Source organism: Trichomycterus rosablanca, chromosome 4, assembly GCF_030014385.1.
Source record: "Trichomycterus rosablanca isolate fTriRos1 chromosome 4, fTriRos1.hap1, whole genome shotgun sequence".
NCBI classification, from domain to species: Eukaryota; Metazoa; Chordata; class Actinopteri; order Siluriformes; family Trichomycteridae; genus Trichomycterus; species Trichomycterus rosablanca.
The window spans coordinates 3,189,781-3,202,891 of record NC_085991.1 but is presented as its reverse complement, the minus strand read 5'-3'; the positions used below and the strand labels follow the sequence as shown (position 1 = coordinate 3,202,891).

The following is a 13,111-nucleotide window of genomic DNA, read 5'->3' as shown; positions in this document are numbered from 1 at the left end:
TCGGGACCAGTCGAAGGGTAGCATTCATTCATTTGCAGTGGATAAACAATAAAAACAGAAATCAGTAACAACGTGCAATGCAATAAAATCAACAATCTAATACACAGTGTAGACTTTTCTTACAGACACACAAAGGACACAGTTTTTTACGCCTTGGTTCCTCTAGCCAGCCGGTAGATTTTCCTCCCAGTCTGTTTGTGTCCTATTCCCTGATTGTAACTTCTATTGCTGGTCCACCACACCAGCCCTCATCAAGAGAGCCGCAGAAGAACATGCACCCCTTCCAAAACACGCGTAGCCGCCGGGCGGTTCTTTCTTTCCTTGCTCTAGAGTCCAGTGGCGGCGTGCTTTACACCACTGCATCCGACGCTTTGCATTTTGCTTGGTGACGTGAGGCTTGGATGCAGCTGCTCGGCCATGGAGACCCGTTCCATGAAGCTCTACACACTGTTCTTGAGCTCATCTGAAGGCCACATGAAGTTTGGAGGTCTGTAGCGATTGACTGCAGAAAGTTGGCGACCTCTGCTGAGTCATTTCGTGGCCTACCACTTGGTGGCTGAGTTGCTGTCATTCCCAATCGCTTCCACTTTGTTATACTAGCACTGACAGTCGACTGTGGAATATTTAGTAACGAGGAAATTTCACGACTGGACTTGTTGCACAGGTGGCATCACGATACCACGCTGGAATTCACTGAGCTCCTGAGAGCGACTCATTCTTTCAGTAATGTTTGTAGAAGCGGTCTGCATGCCGAGGTGCTTGGTTTTATACTTCTGTGGCCATGGAAGTGATTGGAACACCTGAATTCAGTGATTTGGATGGGTGAGTAAATACTTTTGGCAATGTAGTGTTTCCTACACCAACTGCTAAACTGCTAGATCAAGTAATGTCTAACTAAGCAAAAAAAGTTTCTGATTCGATATGGATGCAGTCGGCCTTAAAGACTGCGAGTACTTTTCCAGTTGAGGAAATATTGCACATGTTGTGGAATTGAGGACATGATGTTCCTGATACAGGATATGACTGATACAGGATCCAACTGTTAGAAGATTTTCTTCGTCACCTGGCAATTCATTGCCAAACACACTTATCAGCCACTGCACACAAACAAACGTTGGCAAAAATAAAGGCAAGAGTCAATACTGTCCACTTTCTGTTCCTAAACGACTCCAGTGAGCTCAGGTTAGTTCATTAGTAATAATCCCATCTGTAGGATGAAACAACCACTGGCCCATATAGGGCACATAATAATGGTCTTTGTCAGCTTCTTATGAAGGTTTGTGGAAGTCAGAGTGAGACATTAAATTGTCTGAAAGTGAAAGAAAGCTCTAAAAGGGCCTCCACAAAAATACCAGTCGAGCAGCTTTGTCTCATGGTAATCATGCCCCGGGATAAACGCCGTGCATGGATGGCTCGCTCGGCCAATAACAAGACGCAAAGTCACTCTAATTCCGTGCAGATAGGTTATATAACTAACTGGAACAATCCAGCTCCAGCCCAGCGACAAACAGGAGGGAAAAAATACTGCGTTTAAAACTGCTGGCATCATCGGAGGTGGAATTTGCACTCTGGCCTTGACTGCGAAGGTTGTGCTGTACTGCAGAGTTTGCAGCGTTCAGGTGAACGTCGGCTCTTTTTTCCCGCCTGTGGGAGTGGCTTTCTGGACGGCTTTAAGACCCGAAAAAGAAAAGGGAAGTGGAACGTGACTCAGCAGAGTGTGAACGGCTGTTTGCATACAGGATCTCTGTCCGTCTGAGTTCTACTCCAGCATGAGAGGGTTTTACTCGTGCTCTGTGGAGCTTGTAAGCCTTTATTGTCTCTCTGCAGCAACTTTAAATAAACTTGATAAGAATTTTGACTCATTGCAAATTTCCTTTTGTTTTTCAGTGCATGGACAAAATTAAGTGAACACGGAGACTTCACCGGGGCGAGTGACTCGAGCCGGATGATGGGATTCTGCTGAGTCTGCGATGAACATTTCTGTGTGGATTTAAGATGCCTGCTTGCTAGTGGGTTTTTGGTACATAACTGCTATGGCTGTGTGACTTAGCAAACCATGAAGACAGTTTCTGTGATATTCTTTACATAAATGACTCTGGATTATTTAACAATGCCAATCTGGTCTGCACAGGACCCCTCCCACGATGGCCTTCGACTTAGACTAAAGAAGCCCGACTCTTTATCTCCCAGTGACCACCAGTTGTGTCTGTATTACTTCATGGCGCGCGGTTGGATTTAGACACTTTTCCGTCTCAGAACAGCTCCGTATCTTTCGAACCACATTTACTACCCTGGCCCTGGAGAATGATATGTCCAAGGAAGAAGAGGCCCATCAAAGATGAGGACTTCTCCGCCATCGTGGTGCCCTCCATGAAGGGTCATGGGTATCTGGACTACACTATCGAAAGTTACCCTAGTAGGGCCTTTCAGCTCATGGATGAGTTGCGACAGCAGGGTCTGCTCTGTGACCTGGTGCTTCACGTAACCTACAAAGATACAGTGGTGGATTTCAAGGTAAGAGTTTTCATGGGTGAGTGCAGCAAGGCTCAGTTTGGCAGGTTTTGAAGAGAGTGAAACGTTTCCTGTGGTGTTTTACTTGCATCTTATATACTACATGTGTCTTTTCGTTTGTTTCTTTTTGACTGCTCCCATATTTCAAAACTGTGCCAATACTTGACTTGGCACAGTGTCTGGGACAAGCACTGAGAGCACACTCCCTATGGAGTGCATCTCCCTATGGCTCAGCTGTTTTAGCCAAGACTTTGAAGAACGTCTTTGGCCTATTTAATAAAAACAGCATCTGTAATGTCAGGCACTGATCAGTTCAATCCAATGGTGTTCAGTGTGGTTGAGGTCAGGGCTTTGTATAGGCCACTAGATTTCCTTCACTAAACCTTGTCAGACCATGTCTTTATAGACCACTGAAGTCCTACATCATTCTGTAGTCCTCGTTATGCCCATATTTGGAGACCCGGGTCTAAGCCCGGCTCCGACGCTAATGTTCAGAACCCTATACGTTTTGTCCTATGTAAATTTTTCTCCTGTACATCACTGGATCCTCTGAATTACGAGGTTGTTAAAGGGTCGTAATACTAATAATGCTACATGAAAGCTAACGCTACTGCGCATGAATTAGACGTCACTGAACTACACCAAAGCAAGGCGTACTATGGTGGTCGTATCGCTTTGTGGCTTGTCCTCTTGGTCACATTTGCTGGGAATCGACAGAATGAGCAGCCTGCAATACCTCCAGTTTGGTGACTGCAACCAAAGGCGTAACGCCCGACCATCCTCGCTTTCTACTTTAATCTAGCTAGCTACTAAAAATGTAAACTAAAACTTGTGAATATCACTGCACTGTTACGCCGGTGAATCGCGCTGCTTCGTGCGGTTATTTAAGAAGCTTCTAGTCTAGTGGCGTCAATTCAGTGCGCAGTAGCATTAGCTTACATGTAGCAATATTCATGTTTTGATTTTTTAACGACTTCATAATTCATAATTCAGAAGAATCTCCATAAAACAAAACATAACAGCTTTGGAACATTTTTTATGACTACAGGATGCGAGAGAGGCATATTTCCCCATTGAAAATTTCTCTTAGACCCGGGTTACCAAATATGGGCATAACAACATGGCGTGGACTACAAAATGACGACACGACTTCAGTGGTCAATGGACCTTGCAGTCATGCTGGAGCAGACAACTTTGCCATAAAGTTGGAAGTATGGATGCAGATTTGGGATCTCAAATACATCGTATCGAATCTCAGCTCCGCCCTCCGGCTGGGCTGAGCGGCCACATGAACAACGATTGGCCTGTTGTTCATATAGGGGTGGGGTAGTAAAAGGCCGGATAGGGTTTCCTCGTAGCTGATGCAATTACGACCTCTGCTGGCTGATTGATGGTGCCTGCACAGGGGCGGAGAAGGAGTGCGTTGATTAGGGTGTGTCTCTCCGTACACAGGGCTGATCCATATTAGCACTCGCCTAGTGCAGGTGAAAAGATGCATACGGCTGCTGCCCACGTGTCGGAGGGGGCGTGGGTCAGCTTCGTTCTTCTCAGATCAGAGCAGGGATCGGCATCGTTACTTGACAGGTAGCTGTTAACCAACAAGCGCGTAGCATCTCATGAAACCTCTGAGTTTCCTGTCATCACGTCTTTGTATTTAATTGATTAAAAATTGGCATTATGTAGCGATGGCGGCAGTTATGAGGAATCCCCTCCAGCATTCCCACCCTTGGATGAGCCAATCATCCGTGTAGCAGAGGCGAGATTAAAAGTCATGAGTTTGAGATGTCAGCACTGGTGCACTATTGTGTTTTGTATAATTAAAATGACTTTTTAAAACCAAAAGCAGTAAATAAACAATGGCGAATAGGTTAATTGGTTATTAACTAACGTCCCTGGTTAGAAATAAGCAGTTTATTTTATATTGCACACTTGTTAGTAATGGTTGTGGCTCCCAAACTCACAAACAATAATTAAGGTGGGTGTTCGGATACTTTTGGCCACTTATATTACTTGTATATATAATAGCACTGGGTGGCATTCGACTGTTGTTTTTAAATTCACATGTCCATCTTGTCATGCCCATCACAGACTTGTGTCTTTATCCTCTAGGTGCATAAACTCGTGCTGGCCGCCTGCAGCCCCTACTTCAAAGCTATGTTTACCAGCAACTTCAGGGAGTGCCAGGCTCCAGAGGTGACGCTGAGGGACGTGTGCCCGCAGGTGATCAGCTGGCTCGTGGACTACGCCTACACGTCGCGCATCACAGTCGGGGAGAACTGCGTCCTGCACGTCCTGCTGGCCGCCATGCGCTACCAGATGGAGGACGTGGCCAAGGCGTGCTGCGACTTCCTCACCAAGAACCTGGAGCCCCCAAATGTCATTGGGATTACCCGGTTCGCAGAGGAGATCGGTTGCATTGAGCTGCGCCAACGGGGCCGGGTGTTTATCAACAGTCACTTCAGCGAGGTGAGTTCCCATCAGCTGGACCTCCCTCTGACGATGGGTCACTTTAAAATCTTGGTCCTCTCAAGGTTTATTTCTTGTAATGTTTTGGGAGTTGCAAGTGGTAAAGTGGTAAAAGCATCAATTTATGCCAACAACTATATGCCACCTTTGCGTTTTCTTCCAGGTTATTAAAGAGGAGGAGTTTTTTGGCCTGACACACTGCCAACTACTGGAGCTGATCAGCCAGGACAGCCTAAAGGTGCTGTGCGAGACCGAGGTCTACAAAGCCTGCATCGACTGGGTGCGCTGGGACACGGAGGCTCGCTCCCAGTACTTCCACGCTCTGCTTAACGCTGTCCATATCTACGCCCTGCCGGCTAAATTCCTTAAAAGGCAGTTGCAATCCTGTCCCATCCTAAGCAAGGCCAACTCCTGTAAAGACTTCCTCTCTAAGATCTTCCATGACATGACCCTGCACAAACCCTTGCCCCCCACGCCACACCGAGGAACCAAGCTGATCTACATAGCTGGGGGATACAAGCAGCACTCGCTGACGTCCATGGAGGCCTTCGATCCGAGAAATAACACCTGGCTGAAGCTGGCACCAATGACTCAACCTTGTAGCGGGCTGGGGGCCTGTGTGCTTTTTGGTCTCTTTTACACCATGGGAGGTCGGAACCTTTCGATGCAGAGCAACGTGGACTCAGAAGCGCTGTCTTGCTACAACCCCATGACCAACCAATGGACTGAACTGGCTCAGCTCAACACAGCCAGAAACAGAGTGGCCGTCGGGGAGCTCGATGGGAGCATCTATGCTGTTGGAGGCTCCTATGGATCCACACATCATAACACTGTAGAAAGGTGCGTTTTGAAATTCTGTTCTCCGTAGTTTGCAAAACGCTTTTCTCTCAGCAGATATTCAAGAATTATAAATAATAATCTAGGTGAAACCTGTTCAAATCCTTGTAGTATCAAGTCAAGTCAAGTCAACTTTATTTATATAGCGCTTTTTACAATAGACATCGTCTCAAAGCAACTTTACAAAATCCAGGACCGACAGATACAAAACCCCCTGTTGAGCAAGCCCAGGGCGACTGTGGCAAGGAAAAACTCAAGAAACCTTGAGAGGAACCAGACTCAGCAGGGCCCATCCTACTTGGGTGGCCTGGAGGATACTTTAAATAAATAGGATTTACACAAATCGTACAAACACAGAATTAAATGAACTAAAAGTTATAATTGGCAATAAGTAAATAAATAATAAGAGTTATTAATAATAATAGAGTTATTATTCAGTTCAGAATGTAATGAAGTCTGTAGTGAGTTCTTGTCATTCTTGGTGCAAATACTCCAGGCTCGTCACATCCGGCAGGAGCAGCATCATTTGCGCGGTCTTCTCGACTTCAATCCTTAACCTCGGGCGGTTAAACAGGTTTCCATCAGAACCACCTCGGGTAAAACAACAGAAAATGTAGTTAAAAATGTACAATGCTAGTTGAAAGAATATAAGTTTTACAGAGAGTTTTAGACTCCGGCAGCCCTAATTATTACAGCAGAACTAAAAACCTTGGATCATCGATCTGAAGCTTAAATGAACGGATTTGATTCTCACATCTGGCTACATGTTCCCAAGATCAGAGCGAATTGTGGAATTGGCTTTTTTAAAATTGCCTTAAAATGTGTTAATGGTGAGAGTAATCTGCGTTTTCTACACAAACTTGGAGAGGAGACCACTGTTCCATGTTCAGTGGTCTGAGAAACTGCACTTTAGCACTTTATATTTGATACACTCATGCTGCAACTTAATCAAGTGTTATGTAACGTCACTGTGCCATGAGTTAATGATAGAAGACGGTGGGGGTGTAAAGGACGTGAACGATTAAAAACATTTGGTACACAGATGAGGCATAACATTATGAACACCTTCCTAATATTGTGTTGGTCCCCCTTTTGCTGCCAAAACAGCCCTAACCGATCAAGGCATGGAGTCTCACACCTTTCTATCAGAACCAGCATGAACTTGTTCAGCAATTTGAGCTGTAGTAGATCGGACTGCATCAATGAGTCTTGGCCACCCATGACCCTGTTGCCGGTTTACCACTGTTCCTTCCTTGGACCACTTTTGATAGATATTGACCACTGCAGACCGGGAACACGCCACAAGAGCTGCAGTTTTGGAGATGCTCTGACCCAGTCGTCTAGCCATCACGATTTGGCCCTCGTCAGACTCGCTCAGATCCTCACGCTCGCCCATTTTTCCTGCTTCTAACATCAACTTTGAGGATAAAATGTTCACTCGCTGCCTAATATATCCCCCCCACTAACAGGTGCCGTGATGAAGAGATAATCAGAGGTATTCACTTCACCTGTCAGTGGTCATAATGTTATGCCTGGTCGGTGTACATTCAGATAACAGAAAACATGAATGCTTTTAAATGAATAAGGATGACGAACACATTAAATTTTGCAGGTACGATCCAGAGGCAAACAGATGGACGTTTGTGGCACCCATGTCAGTTTCGCGCCTGGGTGCCGGTGTGGCCGCGTGTGGGGGCGCTCTCTACGTGGTGGGAGGCTTTGATGGGCAAAACCGATGGAAGACGGTGGAGCGCTACCAACCAGACACCAACACTTGGCACCACGTGGCATCTATGAGCACTGAACGAAGTGGCTTAGGTGAGTAAAATTATGAACTGTTCATCATCACAGGGCAACACTTATTCTTATTCCCCTTCTTATCAATTACCTAGGGGCAATATAGGGTAGTAAATACACCTGCTGCATATTTTTTGGAAGTTGAGAGTGAAATGGAGTAGGTGAAGTGACATTTGTGAGAAATTAAGAATCGAAACTCATCACAAACAGTGACTGTAGGCAAGGATAGAACACGTGTCCCCGACACCCTGGTGCTGTGCAGCTTTACCAGCTGTGCCACCATGCCCAGATCATGCATAAATAGTTTGATAGTCCAGCTCTAATTCATCGCTTTACCCGTTTAGGTGTGGTGGCTATGGACTCGTACCTTTACGCAGTCGGAGGGTATGATGGACAAAGCCAGCTCAACACTTTGGAGAGATATAATATAGCCAGAGACGTATGGGAGACCATGGCATCCATGACCCACAGACGCAGTGCACATGGAGTCACCATGTATCACGACAAAATATTCGTCTTCGGTAAGCTTTGTTATTTTATTTTGACCTTGTTTATGTAACATTGGTCAGGTGAGTAATCTGTTGAACAATGTGGATGGTAAAACATTGGCAGGCTGGGGTGGATGGATGGATGGATGGATGGATGGATGGATTGATGGATGGATGGATGGATGGGTGGGTGGGTGGGTGGGTGCGTGGGTGGATGGATGGATGGATGGATGGGTGGGTGGGTGGGTGGGTGCGTGGGTGGATGGATGGATGGATGGATGGATGGATGGATGGATAGGTAGGTAGGTAGGTAGGATAGATAGGTAGGTAGGTAGGTAGGTAGGTAGGTAGGTAGGTAGATAGATAGATAGATAGATAGATAGATAGATAGATAGATAGATAGATAGATAGATAGATAGATAGATAGATAGATAGGCAGTCAGACAGACAGACAGACAGGATGGATGGATGGATGGATTACTTTACTAATCCCAGAGGGAAAGTAAAGTATTACAACAGCTCAAGGTACAATAGAAAAAAGTATTAAGTAAATAAAAGGCTAAAGGTGCATAAGAAATAGTAAGTAAGTAAGTGAGGTATTTGAGCAGTTTGGGTTCTGTGCTATTAAGATTGCAGCGAGCCACCTACTGGCATCTGCTCAGCCTTTTAAATGAACTGAATTCTTCTAAATTTACTGAAAACTTATTTGTACGTAATAACTTCTATGTAAAAAACATGTTCTTACATAGTCAGCTCCGGAATTATTCATCCAGAAGTTGTAGCCTAGTGGTTAAGCTAGGCTAGTAATCGAAAGGTCACTGGTTTAAGCCCCACCACTGTCAGGTTGCCACTGTTGGGCCATTAACTCTCAACGCTTGGACAGTACGTATACTGTCAATGCTGTGAGTCGCTTTGGATAAAAGCGTCTTCTAAATGCCAAAAATGTAAATGTAAATATTGGACCCCTGGTAAAAGGGTTCAGAAGGTAATGAGGGAATGCATTGGGTTGGCACTTGACAGTGGATTTATGAAGTATTCAGATTCCTGTGACTATTTGCACACATTGTGTTGTGTGATTTGATTTTGAATAGATATAAATACACCGAATCACATACAACATCGTCGTCAAAATTTCATATAACGAAATCTCTTATTCACAAAGGATTCAGACTCCAAACTGTGGTCATGTTCGTACTGTTTGCTTGAATTATTCTTGAGCTGTGTCTAGAACTCAGTTGGAGTCCACCTGCTGCAATACAAATTGATTAGACATAGTTTGGAAAGGCAAACTGAGAGCCTCTAAGGGCCCTGATTTATACCGTCATGGTCAGAACAGACACCAAGCCAAGACGTCTAAAGAGCTGGCATGTAATTACGTAAATATTATTACAATATTATTACAATACTAGTGCATTCTCACAGGAATTGTCAGTTCTATGAAGGTTAACATGTCAGCTCATCATCTAAAACTTCCCAGCAAGACTGAGCCATTACTTATTCCTGGAGATCAATCTCCAACCCAGGACCTAGTCACCGTCTGATAATGGAAGGAGCCTTGGTGTTGTCCTGGATAACCAGCTGACCTTCTCTCCTCATGTAGCCAACATGACAAGATCGTGTCGGTTCCTCCTCTACAACATCAGAAAGATTCGCCCATTTCTGTCCATGGAAGCTACTCAGATTCTGGTCCAGTCACTTGTAATCTCACGGCTGGACGACTGCAACTCCCTCCCACCTGGCAGGAGCTCCTGTGTCCACTATTAAACCCCTTCAACTCATCCAAAATGCAGCTGCTCACCTGGTTTTTAACCAACCTAAACGCCGCCACATCACCCCACTGCTGCGTTCTCTTCTCTGTCTTCCTGTAGCTGCCCGCATTCAGTTTAAAACACTGATGCTCACCTACAAAGCCAAAAATGGACCAGCCCCAAGCTACCTTCCAGGTCTAATCAAACCTCATGCTGTACCATGCAACCTCCGAGCCACTAGTCTCGCTCGACTTGATCCTCGAGGAAGACCAGGATCAGGATCAAGGCTCTTCTCTGTACCAGAACCCAAGTGGTGGAACGAGCTTCCGCTGTCTGTCCCAACATCTGAGTCTCTCGCTGTCTTTAAAAAATGATTAAAAACCTTCATCACTTCTTTACTAAACACTTAAGCAGATTTGTGTTCTTGGACTGTTGTTTACTTAATCTAGAGTAATGTAATGTTCACTATGGAAGCACTTCTGTAAGTCACTCTGGATAAGAGCGTCTGCTAAATGCCGACAATGTAAATGAAAATGTAAAATCTTACAAAGGTCCTCTGTGTCACCTTATATTTGTCTTTTGAAACAGTTATCTATAAATGAAAATATGCTGCTGTTACATTCTGGTGTTTTAGTCTTAGGAATAAATGTCTGCACTTTTTTTTCCTTCGTATTTTCAGTGTGAAATTAAGATAATTAAGCACAGACTTTCACTTTTAATGACTTTTTACACTCAACCAAGAATAGAAAAAAATTCTATAGTTATAAATCTGATCTTGATGATTAAATATTTCCTTTGTGAAGCCACCATGTCATTATTGAACAGTTTATTTCACAAAGTGTTATTTTCTGGGGAAATTGAGCCTTTTGTGACTTGATTGTATTTGCTCATTGAAGCAGCCAGTTGCTCGTTACGAGGCAATTTCTGTATTAGCAGGAGCACAACACAGAGTTTAACAAAGAAGTGGAAGTGCTGCTGTTATTCAGTCACAGAAAACAACCGGTACAGATAACATGGCAATCCGAGGTCTGCCATGACATAACATTAAAACCACCTCCTGGTTTCCACACACACTGTCCATTTTATCAGCTCCACTTACCATATAGAAGCACTTTGTAGTTCTACAATTACTGACTGTAGTCCATCTGTTTCTCTACTTACTTTTTTAACCTGCTTTCACCCTGTTCTTCAATGGTCAGGACTCCCACAGGACCACCACAGAGCAGGTATTATTTAGGTGGTGGATCATTCTCAGCACTGCAGTGACACTGACATGGTGGTGGTGTGTTAGTGTGTGTTGTGCTGGTATGAGTGGATCAGACACAGCAGCGCTAATGGAGTTTTTAAATTCCATGTCCACTCACTGTCCACTCTATTAGACACTCCTACCTAGTCGGTCCACCTTGTAGATGTAAAGTCAGAGACGATCGCTCATCTATTGCTGCTGTTTGAGTCGGTCATCTTCTAGACCTTCATCAGTGGACACAGGACGCTGCACATGGGGCGCTGTTGGCTGGATATTTTTGGTTGGTGGACTATTCTCAGTCCAGCAGTGACAGTGAGGTGTTTAAAAACTCCATTAGCGCTGCTGTGTCTGATCCACTCATACCAGCACAACACACACTAACACACCACCACCGTGTCAGTGTCAGTGTCACTGCAGTGCTGAGAATGATCCACCTCCTAAATAATACCTGCTCTGTGGTGGTCCTGTGGGGGTCCTGACCATTAAAGAACAGGGTGAAAGGGGGCTAAAAAAAGTATGTAGAGAAACAGATGGACTACAGTCAGTAATTGTAGAACTAATTGGTGTATGTAAAATGCATATGAAACTGGAGTAGCTCTTTGGTTGCTGTATTTTACGATACCACTTACAAATGACGTCCAACTCTTTTCCCAAGGTGGTTTCAACCAGACCGGGTTCCTATCCAGTGTGGAGAGTTACAGCCCGGCGAGTAACCAGTGGACGTACGTGACGGACATGCCGGTGGGTCGAAGTGGGATGGGAGTAGCCGTAACCATGGAGCCATGCCCGGGATGCCTCCCCGAGGAGGAAGATGAAGTATAATGCAAATTCCAGCTCCCATGTCAGAGACGAGGAATCACCCAGCTGCGCCATCGAGAACATTTAAACGTATAAATGTTCCATACAGTTTTGCTCTGCCACAGTATTTTACTCAGGTTCTTTTTATTTGCACAGTGTGTATTTGAGTGTTAAAACATGCAATCACTGGACTGCTGAGAATCCATGATGAGGTATTATCAAAAACACGGTACCTCTGGTAACTGGGTAAAATTTCCAGTTCATCTTGTTAATTTGTTTTGTGTATCTGTTTATTTTTCAAATGTTTAATCTGTGCATCAGATTATAATATATAACATGTTATATACTGGATTTACTGTTTCATTTTCTTCTAAATTAAATTCAGAAACGTTTGGCTTGATGAGATGCTTGTTGAGTTACTTTATGGGTGACCACCAGGTGGAGGAACGTGACTAACACAGAAAACGATTTCTTACTGAAGGGGTTCTCAACCTTCTCACCCTACGGGCTATTGTGCACATTTCGGTTGGTACTGATTATCATACATTAGATTATTTATCTGAAAACAACTCATCTACAACTCAGCACTTTGTAGTTCTACAATTACTGACTGTAGTCCATCTGTTTCTCTGCATGCTTTGTTAGCCCCCTTTCATGCTGTTCTTCAATGGTCAGGTCCCCCACAGAGCAGGTATTATTTAGGTGGTGCAGTGACACTGACATGGTGGTGGTGTGTTAGTGTGTGTTGTGCTGGTATGAGTGGATCAGAGTCTTTAAACACCTCACTGTCACCGCTGGACTGAGAATAGTCCACCAACCAAAAACCGTGGGCAGCGTCCTGTGACCACTGATGAAGGTCTAGAAGATGACCGACTCAAACAGCAGCAACAGATGAGCGATCGTCTCTGACTTTACATCTACAAGGTGGACCAACTAGGTAGGAGTGTCTAATAGAGTGGACAGTGAGTGGACACTGATCCACTCATACCAGCACAACACATACTAACACACCACCACCATGTCAGTGTCACTGCAGTGCTGAGAATGATCCACCACCTAAATAAGGTGAAGAACAGGGTGAAAGGGGGCTAACAAAGCATGTAGAGAAACAGATGGACTACAGTCAGTAATTGTAAAGATTTAGTGCTTTAGTGCAATGGTTTTAGCACTATTATGTGACTACCCTAAATTAATTAGGTCTTCTATTAGGTCAATTATTT

General features: G+C 44.5%; 1 protein-coding gene across 2 annotated transcripts; it reads left to right on the top strand.

Moving 5' to 3' along the window:
- The first annotated feature begins 1,674 nt into the window (after positions 1-1,674).
- Positions 1,675-12,291, top strand: keap1a (kelch-like ECH-associated protein 1a). Of its 2 annotated transcripts, none has more exons than XM_062993812.1 (7): positions 1,675-1,802; positions 1,888-2,514; positions 4,621-4,977; positions 5,141-5,817; positions 7,427-7,632; positions 7,956-8,132; positions 9,700-10,515. In XM_062993812.1, the coding sequence occupies exons 2-7, from the start codon at positions 2,305-2,307 to the stop codon at positions 9,861-9,863; spliced, it is 1,791 nt and encodes a 596-aa protein (XP_062849882.1). In that variant the 5' UTR covers positions 1,675-1,802; positions 1,888-2,304; the 3' UTR covers positions 9,864-10,515. The 2 variants fall into 2 exon arrangements, with proteins under 2 accessions (XP_062849882.1, XP_062849880.1); XM_062993810.1 differs by lacking the exon at positions 9,700-10,515 and adding an exon at positions 11,749-12,291 and having other exon boundaries at positions 1,693-1,802.
- The last annotated feature ends 820 nt before the right edge of the window (positions 12,292-13,111 follow it).